The following is a 15,078-nucleotide window of genomic DNA, read 5'->3' as shown; positions in this document are numbered from 1 at the left end:
GAAGAAGGAAATGGAAGAAGACCTCAAAAAATGGGAAAACCTCCCATGCTCATGGATCGGTAGAATCAATATAGTTAAAATGGCCATTTTGCCTAAAGCACTATATAGATTCAATGCAATACCCATCAAAATCCCAACTCAATTCTTCACAGAGGTAGAAAGAGCAATTATCAAATTCATCTGGAACAACAAAAAACCCAGGATAGCTAAAACTATTCTCAGCAACAAAAGAAAATCTGGGGGAATCAGTATCCCTGACCTCAAGCAATACTACAGAGCAATAGTGTTAAAAACTGCATGGTATTGGTACAGTGACAGGCAGGAGGATCAATGGAACAGGATTGAAGATCCAGAAATGAACCCACACACCTATGGCCACTTGATCCTCGACAAAGAGGCTGAAAACATCCAATGGAAAAAAGATAGCCTTTTCAACAAATGGTGCTGGTTCAACTGGAGGTCAGCATGCAGAAGAATGCGAATTGATCCATCCTTGTCTCCTTGTACTAAACCCAGTCCTTTTTCATAAGGGTTTATCAATAATAAATCTACAGCTATGAATTTTTTTCTTGAGCTACTTTAGAATGTACAATGATCAAGAGTTTATAAATATACTTTTTGTAACAAATTTATGAGAAAGTCTAGACTTTATAGAGTTAATTTTTAGATATAGTTATTTAGGTAAATGGATTTAGCTTTAAAAGAAAATACCAGAATATAATTGGGCTGTGTTTTAAATTTTTATGGACTATCCTTTGATCTGTTAAATACTATCAGAAAAGGAAGTTGGATCCTAATACAAGCACACTCTATTGTTATCTGAATATTTGCCTGGTTGTATGGAGTCTCAGGTTATCCAAAAAGAGACATCAGGAACCTCTATGGGGAGGGTCATGTGTTTGCCTTACTCTGTGTGATGAAGTTCTCTAGCTTTTGAGAATCTGACTGTGCCCAAACTAGGAGGATAAATGACTATTTTTATTGAAGCTAGAGCTGACATTCTGTGAAACACTAACACCACAGGGGATAGAGCTGATTTGTATTGTTTACTAATAAGGTCAGATTGGGAATAGAAAGTCAGAAGTTATTCATAGACTCATAGGTTACTATGTAGCAGTAAATATCTGTTGAACTGTACAAATGAATTCGACTTCCACCTCCGGACTCTTCTGAAATAATCAAGCCTTCTTCAGGATTTTACTAAGTTAGCCAACTGATCCCTTCGGTCTTTGCTCCTTTTCCATTTCCCCACCCCTCTCCTTGGAGAAGTCATGATCAGGAAATTGTTAAGAGAAACTGTGAACTCACTGAGTACTATGCCCTGACAGGCACCATTGCCATGTAACGGATGCCTCCAAACCAGGTGACCTAGGAAAACTCTATCCTCTACTGAATTTGACTAGTGGTGGTTCTTCTGAAGCTGTTGGTGTACTCACAGGTGTGTGCCCAGCAGTCTTGTGTGTGCTCCTGTCTTGGGGTCTCTTGCAGGATTTTTCTTTGTGTATAATACCAAAATATCAGGAGGGAGTGTTACCTCCCATAAACCCTCTTCCTGATTCTTGTTACTACTAAACCTCTGAACAAATCAAATCTTAGGGCCAATGGTCAGGGTGAGAAGGCCCTAAAAGAATGCATGGATACTATGTACCCATAGTGGTTATTGCATATGTATCTATAGTGGTTCATTGCATATGTATCTATAGTGGTTCATTGCATATGTATCCACAGTGGTTCATTGCATATGTATCCATAGTGATTCACTGCAGCCACAAGAATGACCAGGTCAACTAGCATGGTTTTGTATGCTAGAGACTGAGCCTACAGCCTCATGAATGTTAAGCATGTTCCTACTCCTGAGTTCTATCACATCCACAAGCATAGCTCTCATTTTAGTGATTTATGGTAGCATACTAGCTAGACACAGTTGTGGAGCTGATTCAGAGAAAAATGGATGCTGCACATTATATCACGCTTAAGTAATTGAGTTCAATTTGATTTATTATCATATTTGTAAACCTTAAAGTCATGTAACCCTTGAAGCGTTTATTTGGAAATCATTCCATCTGTCTTGTTTCTCTAAATAAGAATTTTTCAATTAAAATATAGGATGAGTTATGCATTATATGAAAGGACGTTATGTGACTTGGAAATTCAGTACAATGAGAGATGTTCTTCCAATTTTTACATTGGTTTGATTCATAAATACCATTAATATATTGAAATCTATGTGTTGGTTGGGACCTTAAAGTGGTATGCATAATTATAGGTAATTGGTGCAGCAAATAATTGTCCATTAGCATTTACATATTTGAGGCATAATTTATAACTCACCTAAAGATACTTGAGACACTTGAGTAAGACATTTGAGAATTATATCCTATTTGAAAGAGTGCATCTTTAGTGTATATATGTAGAACACATCTTCTGAAGATAATTTAATATAGAAAAAGTTGGCGTGTTGAACTGCCATTGGCTGTTCTATCTGATATTTTATTTCTTTTTCAAATTTTATTTGGGTTAAACCAGAAAAATAAACAAGCAAGTTGCTCAAGCTTCTTTCTAACATTGATGAATATTGGTGTGTCATTAGTTGTTTTGAAGTTAATACATGATCTGGCATCTATGCAGTATGTCTGAGTCTTCTTCCTCCCCTCCTCTCCCTTTCCTCCAGCAAGACTCCATACAGTGGGTCTATGATAGTCTTGAAAGTGCTCATGAAGACATTCAGAAATCCCACTCAAAGCCCCCTGGTGATGAATCTGGCGATGCTTTTGACTGCAAAGTAGAAGGTAGGTACCTTTTTATTTCTTCATGTGCTTGCACTATTCTTTTCCATAGAGCCTGTGTCTGTTCCCAAGTACTGAGGTGTTATATTTTTGAGCTGTGATTCATTACCACATTTGTATGTCATTTCATCCTTGTAAGTAGTAATGGATAGTGACTGAATTGTGATACCGTATCCTATTTTGTAGGTCCTTTGTTTTTATTTTCTTGGAGTCAGGTCTATTTACTAGATGGCTCAGACTGGTCCTGAATATATGAGGATCTTCCTGCCTTTACATCCTAAATGATGGGATTATATGTGTGCACCCTGTGCTCTGCAGCAGGACCCTTTGAGTGGTTTCCTAGATTTTCTAATTTAGTCATCAAAGCAGAAAGTCTCCCCAGCTACCTGCTACCCTCATTTGGGAAGAAGAAATTGAGCTTATTTAGGTCAAGGGTCTGGTGTACAAGTTAAGTCATGGAGGGGGATGGGCTGGAGGCGGGGGATCCAGCCTTGGGTTTCCTCCTTGGAATGTCATTTAGATGCTTTTCTTCCTATATGGGTCATCCATAGTAAGCTTCCATGAAAGCCAGGCAGAAATGCAGACTCTGCTTCCACCCCAGGTCTGACAGATCAGGTCCACATTTGCATAAAATCTGCTTCATATAGCCATGCACATACAAGAAACCCTAGGGTTGACAGCATCTGTACCTTCTTTAAAAATAGATCCCGGATTCAAGTAATTTTTATTATATCCACACCATGACAAAAAGAGGTAGGTTTATATACATGTGACATACACACATACATACTCACACATACACATATGTACACACACTCACACATACACATATATACATATATATATATATACATACATGTGCACACACATGTACATACTCACACATACACATGCACATATATACACATACACATACTCACATATACATACATACACACATACATGTAAACATGCCCACACATACACACGCACACACACACACACACATACACTTTTAAAATTTTGGTAAGGCTCTTGCTTCTTTTTCTGTTTGTTTCTCAGTGGAGCAGTACTTCTTTGAACTGTGTTCAGTGTCTCCTTTACCTATGGAGGCTGAGGCTATTGTATGTATGCCTATACTTGCCAAATGAAATGACTAATTTTTTTCAGAACATTTCCACAGAAGACCTTACATTTTTGTTGTGTCCTTCCAACATATTTATTGGTAGGAATCTCTGGACACTTCTATTACACTGTGAACTCACTAATAAGTGGTTATTAACCTAGAAAACTGGAATACCCAAAACATAATCCACATATCAAATGAGATACAAGAAGAAAGCAGGAGTGGTCCCTGGTTCTGGAAAGACTCAGCGAAACAGTATTTGGCAAAACCAGAACGGGGAACTGGGAAAGGGTGGGAGGGAGGACAGAGGAAGAGAAGGGGGCTTACGAGACTTTCGGGGAGTGGGGGGGGGCTAGAAAAGGGGAAATCATTTGAAATGTAAATAAATTATATCGAATAAAAAAAAAGAGAAAAAAAAAGAATTTCCTCCAAATAAATAGTTGGAAAATTATTCTCTGAGCAACACCTCAGCTATCATATATGTGGAAAATTGTCCTTCTCCAGATAGCATCCGTGCCCACTGCGACCTTGTTTCCTCCTTGATTTCTGACCAAGTGATGCTGCCATCAAGTGGTTTCCACACTCTTCTCTTTCATGTAATGTTTTGGCAGAATGATTTTCAATAAGAATAATTTCTTTAGACTCCCTGATTGTGAGGCCAGATAATGTGGTGTACACCTGGGGTGGGACAAGCTGCCCCACTGAGTCAAGGTCTACCTGTCTCCTGGCATATAAATGTACATACTGCCTTGGAAACTCTTCAGACTCCACCACTTACATATTTCATAACCATATGATGTAACATGGTTAACTTATTGACTGTTGGTGATTAAAATGAACTTCTATTGCCCCACCCCACCCCCCATCGAGGAGAGAGTGGAAGCTGAACTTTTAGCCAGGAATCACATTTTTGATTCCCTAGCTCCCATTTTGAAGTAATCTTAGGGATTACCTCATATGCATAACCCCAGTTCACAGTTGATTTCAAAATCTTGTTGTAAATAACTTAAGAGCACTGGGGCTATAGCTTAGTATGTAGAGCACTTGCCTAGCATACATAAAAGACAACTTTTACTCTAGCAAAGCATAAATAGGGTATGATCTTCTTACTGTGCTTACTACTCACTCAGAATGCTTCAAAGATTTCATTTATTTATATTTATTTACTTATCTATTTTTGTATCTGTGCATATGCCGATGCATATGGGCTTGTGAGTGTGAATATATGGGTATGCATGTGGAAGGTGAGAGGAATCTTGGGTGTGATCCTCAGGAACTCTGTCCACATCCTTTGAGACAGTTTGTCTCATTGTTCTTGAGCTTACTTATTAGGCTGGACTGGCTGGCCAAAGAGACCTGTAGCTCTCCTGTTTCTCTCTCCCCAGCACCGGGATTACAAAGGTGTGCCACTGTGCCCAGCATATTTATATGTATTCGGGGGGGGGGGGGGGGTCAGCCTCAGGCCCCTCCTGTTCTAGAGGAAAGCACTAAACTAACTGAGCCATCCTTCCATATTTTAACTACAAGGATTTTCTTTAGTGGGAACAAGAGTCAAAGACCAGCTGTGTTTGCTATTATTGTGTGACATCTGTATGCAATGATTATGAAGGGTTTTCTCTTCACACATTCATACTATAAGAACTATCTCAACCTCATTAGAATAGTACTCTTATTTTGATAAGATATAATGCTATTGCCCACAATAGAATTAAGTCCTGAGGCTTTTATTCTCCATTTGGAGTAAGTTGGTACTAGTCCACATCAAAAGGTTGATTACTTTATGCCACAGTTTGAAACTGAAATGGAGATTAATCTCCTTTCAAGTAAACTGGTATTCCATGTTAGATATTTTTGTCCTTATAGGACTTCAGTATTATAAATAAATATTTTCTCTTACTAAGTATGTATCTACTACTAAGTCACATAACAGTTTATTTTATGACATTATAGGTATTTACTCCTCAGCTTTTGAATGTGTGCTAAACTCAGTGTAGTTAAAAGTTTTAGGTGGAAATTTTAGTCTAATGAACAATGATGGACTTTCTCCATGAATTATCTCTCTAAGATGCTGTCTGGGATACTTTAAACATCTGGAAACAAAAATGATCTAGCATCTCCTTCCTGCCTTAGAAATATGACCTGCCTTGTTGTTTACTGTGATTTTTTTTTTTATGCTGAGAGCACATTTTCATCCCACGTTTGAGGCCATTTTAGAATCTCTGACACATCCACACACACCCTGTAAACAGACTTTTATTTATTTGTTATTTTGTGTGAGTGATTGTTTGTCTGCATGTGTATGTATGTGCACCACATACATGACTGGTGCCCACGGAGGCCATAAGAACGTTCACAGATGGTTGTAACCACCATATCGAAGTGTAAATTGAACCTAGGTCCATGCAAGAGCAGAACGTTCTCTTAGCTGCTAAGCCTTCATTTAAGCCTCTCACATTCACTTTAAATAAAAAAAGATGAAGCTCTTTCTATAGTGTTTACTTGCTGCAAGTCAGTATACATGTAGTCCAATGATCAAAGTGATATATCCATCAGAATGGTTAGGTTAACATGGCAATATCTGAGTCTGTCAAATGTTTTTTTTTTTTTGTTTTTAAAGCATTAACACAAATAGATATATCATTTATCATATCTAACTTACATAGTCTTTAAAGAACTCTCAAAGGTATTCAGAGACTCTCTGAGTGTAGAGGTACATGTCTTTAATTCCATCATTCTCTGTGCAGTTAAGGCCAACCTGGCCTACACCGTAAGTTCTAGGTGAGCCAAAGCTACATAGTAAGACCCTGTGTCAAAAATAGAATAAAATAAAAATATTTAAATAATCAGAGACTCAAGATTGATGAGGAAGAAGGAACATGAATTGTCTACACTAAAATTGTATTCCAGATGTCATCGATAAGTTCAACACCATGGCCATTATAGACGGCAAGAAGGAGCATGTGAGTCTGACCGTGGACAATGTCCACCTCGAGTATGGGGTTGTATATGAGTATGATAGCACAGCAGGCACAAAGTGCAATGTGGTGGAGAAGATGGTGGAGCCAAAAGGGTTCTTCAGCCTAACTGCCAAGGTACGAGTAGCACTGCGACATTAAGACTCTTCTACCTAAACTCTGCAACTATCCCTACTTTATCATACCGAATGACTGTGCATGCTGCAGCAGATAACTCTGTTAACTCTCCCCATTATTCATTGTGGCCCAGATTCCTTTTATTGATCCTAGGAGATGAGTTAGCTGAGTCTCAAGCCCAGACAAGGCTTAGCCGATATGGTAAAGACTTTGCTGTATCTGTTATCATTGCTACACTCCTAGTTCAGCCCAAAGAATATATTTCAGATAATTGTCAGGATAGGTTTTTGAATGTACATCATTCATGTCATGAAATAAAAAAATTAAAATTACTTAATTGCCAAAATGTTGGGAAATTTAGAAACCAGTTTGTAAATAGATCCATAGATATCTAATTCTTGTTTGTAAATGATAATGTCAGATGGTCCTTAGTAGAAGCAAGGTAAAAAGAAGAGGAAAGATCTTTAAATCTGAATGAAATAGCATATACAATGAAAGAAGTCAATCTCCTGTTTTTTTTCTAATAGATCCAGATACCCTCTTCACATCTGGCTTTTAGTATTCCAGTTTTTTCTATCATCCTGTGAGAATTTTGACTTTACAAGTTTGAGAGATAAGATACACCTTCTTTACTTTTGTTTAAACTATTATTTTCAAATATGAAATGCTACCTCTATATTTTTCATTTAAGTAATGAATGTAAGTAGGAAAATTATTGTAGTGATCCAAAAAAGTTATTTTAAACTATCCATGTTTTAATCTTCTAAACATTAATTTAATGACATATTCTGTTGTTATAACATAAGAGTCTTGAGTGTTTTTAAAATTCAATCCTTGCTGAACAATATTGTCTTAGTAAACAGGATCTGTGTAAGATCTTAGACCAGGTGATGAAAACAATTATATCACTTAATTCATTAGCTATTTCCACTTTGCTTTTCTATGTTTATAAAAGCGTGAGTTAGTGTGATGACTCAAAGTTAAGACAGACACCCAGGAGCAGACACTATTGATGGTGAAGCCTGCTCTGCTACTTTTAGACCTGTGAGTTGATGAACCTGTAGTCCACATTCAGTGGATCTGGGAATGAGAAGCTGAGATGAAGAGTATTGCATCTATCACTTAGAGTGGTAGGGAAATCTTGCTTCATCAGAAATTCACACTGAGCCAAGGTTCATGGAGATGTTCGTGCACATGTATGTGCACATACACAGAGCCTTAACTTGACTGCAATGAACAGAAGATTGCTCATTGAAATGTCCTTCAGATGCTTGTATCTGGAACTTTCATCAGTCAGAGCGAAGGCACTGAATCAAGATCACTATATAATGAACCAAGATACGTTTCTTTTATTCCTATTCTTAAAAGACTAATGTGAACTTACTTTATTCTTTTTTATTATTGAATGTAGATAGATTTCTTTCATACAAAACGTCTCCCAGCTTCCCCCAGATCCCCCTCCCTCCCTCACCCAAGTCCACACTTTTTCTTTCTTTCTTTCTTTCTTTCTTTCTTTCTTTCTTTCTTTCTTTCTTTCTTTCTTTCTTTCTTTCTTTCCTTTCTTCCTTCCTTCCTTCCTTCCTTCCTTCCTTCCTTCCTTCCTTCCTTCCTTTCTTTCTTTCTTTCTTTCTTTCTTTCTTTCTTTCTTTCTTTCTTTCTTTCTTTCTTTCTTTCTTTCTTTCGAAAGATTGATTTTATTTATATGAATACATTGTAGCTGTAAGAGGGAATCAATTCGTTATAGATGATTGTGAGCTACCAATGTGGTTTCTGGAAATTGAACCTAGTGCTCTTCACCACTGAGCCATTTCTCCAGCTTTCTTTCTTTCTTTCTTTCTTTCTTTCTTTCTTTCTTTCTTTCTTTCTTTCTTTCTTTCTTTCTTTCTTTCTTTCCATGACTAACTAACTAACTAACTAACTAAATAAATAAATAAATAAATGTATAATGCCTAGAGGAAGCACTGTGAACATTTTTCATTATTCAACCTTTTAGTAGGCAGTTTGATGGTGATATTCGCTATGGTCTAAGTAAGAAGGATATCAATGCTTTCTCTTATTTTGTTGTTATTATTGTTGTTGATCTACCACAAAATTGAGGGGGGAAGTAGTCATAGTGAGTGTTTGAGGTAGATGCTCAGGAGATGTGCACCTACATCAGAGTGAGCTGATTAATCCAGCAGGAAGTCTTTGACATCTGCTTGGCTCCCTGAGCAGGCTTTCATCATCCAGTGATGGTGAAACATGAGATTCCAAACAGACAAGTTGAATCAGTTTACAGGCTGTGCCTCATGGAATTCAACTTGACGCACTACAGTGATAGCTTATAAAAATTATATGTGCTCACTTTTGAAGTTCCTTTTCTCTTCTTTTGTGTGTATTTATCGTGATAGATTCTTGAAGCCCTAGCAAAAAGTGATGAACATTTTGTGCAAAACTGCACTGGCCTTAGTTCTTTGAATGAAGTGATCGCCACTGAGCTTCAGAGTAAATTCTCCAGCATGTGCAGTGAGAGAATCGAACATGTGTGCCACAGAATATCCAGCTACGGGAGGGTAAGTATTCTGAATTTACATGAAATTGTTACTGAAGTTATCACTCTTGAATAACATTCTACTCAGACTATAATATCTTCCTTAATATGTGTTATGGATTCATTTCTTGAAATACAGTTATATTATATTCTTGGTCAATTGTTTGCTGCCATAAGAAAATGCTTGAGGCTAAGTAGGTTTTTGTTTGTTTTTGTTTTGTTTTTCTTTCCTTCAAGGTCTTTTCCACATTTACTGTGGTTCCCAGTGTTGTGATTTTTATGGAATTTCTGTGTATATTCATGTATATGTCTCTGTGCCTGTATATGTTTATTGAGTGTTTTCTTTAGCTCTTTTTTCCTGATAGTTTGCTTGTTTCATGTGATTCTGATTTGTTTGGTTTTATCTTATTTTCTTTTTTATTATTTCTTTTTACTTTTTTTAGATACTTATTTATATTCTAATGTGAAAAAGAGAGAGAACGAAAGGATATGAATTTGGATTGATGGGCGTATCTAGGAGGAGTTGGGAGAGGAAACTAACTAGAATATATTGTATAAAAGTCCTATTTCCAATAGAAACAAACAAATTAGGGAAAAGTAAACAAGGAAAAGAGACCTATGTAAAAAGATTCCCAGGTTCTATGTAGTTGTTGGAATTGAGTGCTGTGTCTGCCCATCCGCCACATGATAGCCTACATGAGGAGGGAAGCCATCTCTTATATTATCAAAATCCCTGTGATGTCCATGTATGCATGACTGTCCTATTTAAGGTTATCATTGCTGTGATGAAACACCATGACCAGAAACAATGTGGTGAGGAAAAGATTTATTTAGCTCTTCATTGTAGAAGGCAGTCAGGGCAGGAACTCAAATAAGGCAGGAACCTGGAGGCAGGACTTGAAGTAGAGGGTCCTGGAGGGGTACAGCTTACTAGCTTGCTCCCCATGGCTGCTCAACATTCTCATAGAACCCAGGACCACCAGACCAAGGATGATACCACTCATAATGGCCTGCACCCTTCCCCATCAATCACTGATTAAATAAAATGTCCTATAGAGTGGCACATAGAACCTGATCTTGTGTTAGCAATTTCTCAATTGAGGTTCACTCTCAGATGACTTTAGCCTGTGTCAAGCTGACATCAAACAATCTAGTACAATAGACTTTCTTGGGCTCATTTTCTAAAGGAGATCTTTCCTATCAGGTATTTTTCAATTTAGCAGTACTCATATTTGAATAGTGTATTTACAGTATTCCCATCCCTTACTCTTTCCCCATGTTTCCCCTCCTTCTTCTCAAATTCATAAATCCACCACTTCTACTGTGGTGTGTGTGTGTGTGTGTGTGTGTGTGTGTGTGTGTGTGTGTGTGTATGTGTATGTACTACTGAGCCCATTTGGCAATGCTTGTATGTATATATGATTATGTCTGCTGTTTTGGGTTTGGATAATCTATCATGAAGCTTGTTATTGAAGATAAGTGTTTCTCTGTCTACAACTATTAATTGCCTATAGCACTCATTAATGGTAATAGCCTTATGAAAGTTCTCCCATATACATTGTTTAAGCAACCATATTGTTGAATGTAACTATTCCTGTCAGGTCTAGAACACACTATCTAGCAGTAGATTTCCTGTTCCTCTGGCTCTTAGAGTCTTTCTTCCCTCTTTTCTGCAATGTTGTTCCTTGACTTATGGATATAGAAGTTACATTGTAGATGTACCAATTGAGGCTGGGTGCCCAAGGTCACTTATTCTGTTCATTTTGAGCAGTTGTCACGCCAGTCAAAAAATATCATAGGTAGTGCTCATAGACAGGCCTCTGCAAAGAATTAGTGACAAAGAATGGATTATTCTATGTAGCAGATATTATCAGTGCATAGGTTCTGTGCTCCATAATAAAATGAAAGCAATTTTTCTTTTCTAAGATGAGCCAGGAAGAAAATGGAAATACCAGCATGCTCCTACGTGTTGCCAATAGAGGCACAAGAAAAAGCTACTTGATGATTCCTGTCCTCTCACAGTGAGCACCTAATTAAAAAGAAAGACCAAGATAGAGGAGGTGAGCGTAGCCATGCTACTTTCACCAGCTGGAGTCCCAGCAAGATGCCAGAACGCCCCAGCAGCACACATCTGGCTTGTATGACGTGCTATCTAGAGCTCAGTAGCACACACTTTTTTTTGTCTGTTTATTAGAGGCATCAGGCAATGTGTGAAAGTTTACAGAATTATTTTACTTTTGTATGTATATGTGTATGTATATGTGAGTCTGTGTGTGTATGTATGTGCGCGTGCACGCATGTGCGTGCATGCACGTGTAGGTGCACATGTGTGCCACATGTGTGTAAGTAACTGCAAAGCCCAGAAGAGGTTATTAGGTTCCCCTAGACTGAGTTACAGAGGGTTGTGAGCCACTGATGTGAGTGCAAGAAACTGAACTTCCATCCTCTAGGAGAGCAGCAAGACCTGAACCAATCTCTCCAGCTCACTATATATAATCTATTAATCAGTGAAGTAAGATATACGTTCCCTGTTTCATTGATAAAGTAATTGAAGTTCTGATTTGTCAGGGATCTTGTCCAGTGGTACACAGCTGGCAAGGGCACTGGTATTTGCAGCCTGCTATCTTTTTATTCTTTTCTAACAGTTGTTCTCATTTGCTTACCTACATTTGATGCCATGTTATCTTATGCAGTTTATATGTTAAGCAGTATGATTCAAACCATAAGAACAATAGGACCTCCATAAAAGACAAACCAGTGGTTAGGATAGCCAACAGTGGTAACTCTTAGAATAAAAAGATATGAAAGGCAGGGTGTATGTACTGGCTGGTTTTGTGTGTCAACTTGGCACAAGTTAGAGTCATTTAGAGAGGGAGGAAGGAGCCAGTTTAGGAAATGCCTCCATAAGGTATTTTCTCAATTAGTGATCAATGGGAAAGGGCAAAGTGCATGGTGGGTGGTCCTGGGTTCCAGGCTGAACATGCCATGTGAAGCAAGCCAGTAAGCAGCACCCATCATGCCCTCTGCACTGGCTCCTACCTCCAGGTCCAGCCCTGCTTGAATCCCTGTCCTGACTTCCTCTAATGATGCTTTATGATCTGCAAGTGTAAGCTAAACCCTTTCCATCCCACCTTGCTTTTGGTCATGGTATTTCATTGCAGCAATAGAAACCCTAACAAAGACAGTGTGTTACAGTGCACATTGTTAAACTCAGCACTCGGAGGCACAGACAAGCCAGTCTCTCTAAGTCTAGGCTAGCCAGGTACTTGTGAGACCCTGTTCCAACAACTGCCACACTAACAAAGGCATCTCAGAGTGACAGGGAGGAGAAATGACAATCAAGTATGGACTAATTGATAGGGAAGATGGATTATTGCATGGATTAGGAGGGGAGATTTTAGTGGTTGTAATCAGAAAGGAAAGAAGGTGTATTTTTCCGGTGAGTGTTTGGCTTAGAACAAGGCAGTGATATAAGGTGTTCTTGGGTTAGAGCCCAAGTGGAAATGGGTGAGTTGTTTCACCCTGCATAGATGTACGTTGGTAGTGACCTAGAATGGGTCATGACATGGAGGATGGAGAGATCCACCCTAACAACCTGTGGGCAGCAGCACGCATGCATACGATGACTTGGCTATGGAGGACTGAGGTTCTGTCATTTCTCATTTTCTACAATACAATAATAGCTGTATACTAAGGGAAGTTGTGTGAGTGCAGTGAGCTCAAAAACACATACTGCCAAGATGGTGAAGAGTCTCAGATACATCACGTTGGTGTGTTTAGGGGATTTTGCCTTTATATAGAAGCAACTGGGGTGCTGTGACATTATAAGTTAGACCTGGGCAGCTTAATAGGCAGTGATCACAGATGATAAAAAGCACCTCATTCAGTTATAGACTGTATAGTGGTATGGGTCACTGAGTGAATGTCAAAGCTCTATGCATGCCAAGTCTTGTCCTGCTTTTACATCTAAGAGCTAACTCTTCCCTCAGATCAAGTAGCTGAGGAGATAACTGAATGGTCTCTCAATTACATTCATTGTTTTCAAGAAACATCTAGTCTGGTAAGGCCTGACAACTGTATAAGCTGTGCTCATTGTCATCTCACTTGGCTTTAACAAACTTAAAATAATTGGCTTTTTCATTATAGGAAGATGCAAGTTTTGCCAAAACTATGTCTACAGCCCCTCCATTTTGAATGGGATGTTGATAGTTCTAGTAGTTTATAGAAGATGAGTTCACTGTGTCTATCAGGTTCATGTTAACAGAAACCACAGCTTTTGTGTGCAGTCTTAATCTTCACATACTTATTTTGAAACTATTATTAACAACATTTTTTCTTCCAAATGAAAGCTTTAGGATGCTTCTTGTGAAATAGAGTATGCTTAAAACTCACAGGTCAGTTAGCTATCACCAGAGAGAGTTTATCCTGAAGCAGATGGGAATAAATGCAGAGACCAATAGCCAGATATTATACTATTACAGAGAGAAAGGGAGAGGGAGAGAGAAAGGGAGAGGGGGAGGGGGAGGGGGAGACAGAGAGAGGCAGATAGCAGACAGACAGACAGAACATTCAGCCCTAAATGCAATGTCTCATTCAAATCCCTCCCCTCAGAGCTCAGGGAACCCCTTAAAAGGGGGAGGAACACATTCATGTAAATCAACTGAGCAAAGCTCATATGAGGTCATAGAAACTGAAACACTTGCAGGACTGAGTGGGTCTGGACCAGGTCTTCTGCATGTAGTAACTGTGGCTTCCAGTTTCATGTTTTTATGGGCTTCCTGAGTGTGCAAAGTAGTGCAACTCTGCTTCTGTTCCTTCTCTGGAGCTCATTTCCTTCTGCAGGGTTATCTTGTCCAAGTTTGATATAATAGTTTGGTTTATCTTATTATATTTCATTTTATTATATTTTAAAATAATGTATGAAGACCTAGCCACCAGGGTTAGGGTAACAGGCGAAGGGAGAGGGAGAGCCTGCCGGTCCAATGGAATGTCCCCGGGCGTGGCAACCGCTTCATGGCAGACTTCAGAGTACTCGACCAACACATGAGCTCCACACTTTTCGCTCTGTGTGCTTTTATTTGATTACACTTTGGTGGATGTTGCTGTTGTTGTTTGTTTTATTCTATTTGGGTGTTGTTTTATTTTGTTCTCTTGTTTTAAGTGGGCTTTTATTGTTATATTGGGTTTTTGTTTTTTGAAAAAGAACTTAAAGTTAGGCAAATGCGGAAGGGAAGACGATATGGATGGGGAGACTTGGGAAGGGAAAACATAGTCAAAATATATTTAAACTTAAAAACTTTTAGATAAAGTAATGAAGCGTATCAATGGAAGCTAAAGATCTTAGGCTGGCTTTACTTTGTTCTGACTCTAAACAGTTCAGATTTTAAAACTTAAGAACCAATCAATTCCAATAGTTGTTATAGCCTGCGATTATACATGTTTCCCATGGGCCGTAAAGTGGGTTTCTGCCCGTGTATGAGATAAGGCAGGAGCATCCTGGATGACTGAATGAATCCCAAGCAGGAATTTATTCTCTATGTAGCAGAATTGTGATTGGTTCAGGTA

At 38.5% G+C, this 15,078-nt stretch overlaps 1 protein-coding gene across 2 annotated transcripts in view; it reads left to right on the top strand.

The window, feature by feature from the left end:
* Positions 1–15,078, top strand: part of Prex2 (phosphatidylinositol-3,4,5-trisphosphate dependent Rac exchange factor 2) — a 311,821-nt gene that overhangs the window by 159,608 nt on the left and 137,135 nt on the right. For both annotated transcript variants that reach the window (XM_052175955.1, XM_052175956.1), the window contains 3 exons: positions 2,672–2,789; positions 6,799–6,983; positions 9,374–9,535. In XM_052175955.1, coding sequence (XP_052031915.1) covers positions 2,672–2,789; positions 6,799–6,983; positions 9,374–9,535 — 465 coding nt within the window. The remainder of the gene's footprint in view (positions 1–2,671; positions 2,790–6,798; positions 6,984–9,373; positions 9,536–15,078) is intronic.

The sequence above is a fragment of the Apodemus sylvaticus genome, chromosome 3, assembly GCF_947179515.1.
Source record: "Apodemus sylvaticus chromosome 3, mApoSyl1.1, whole genome shotgun sequence".
Taxonomy (NCBI): domain Eukaryota; kingdom Metazoa; phylum Chordata; class Mammalia; order Rodentia; family Muridae; genus Apodemus; species Apodemus sylvaticus.
The sequence above is the reverse complement of the archived record's forward strand: the minus strand, read 5'-3'. Positions and strand labels throughout refer to the sequence as shown.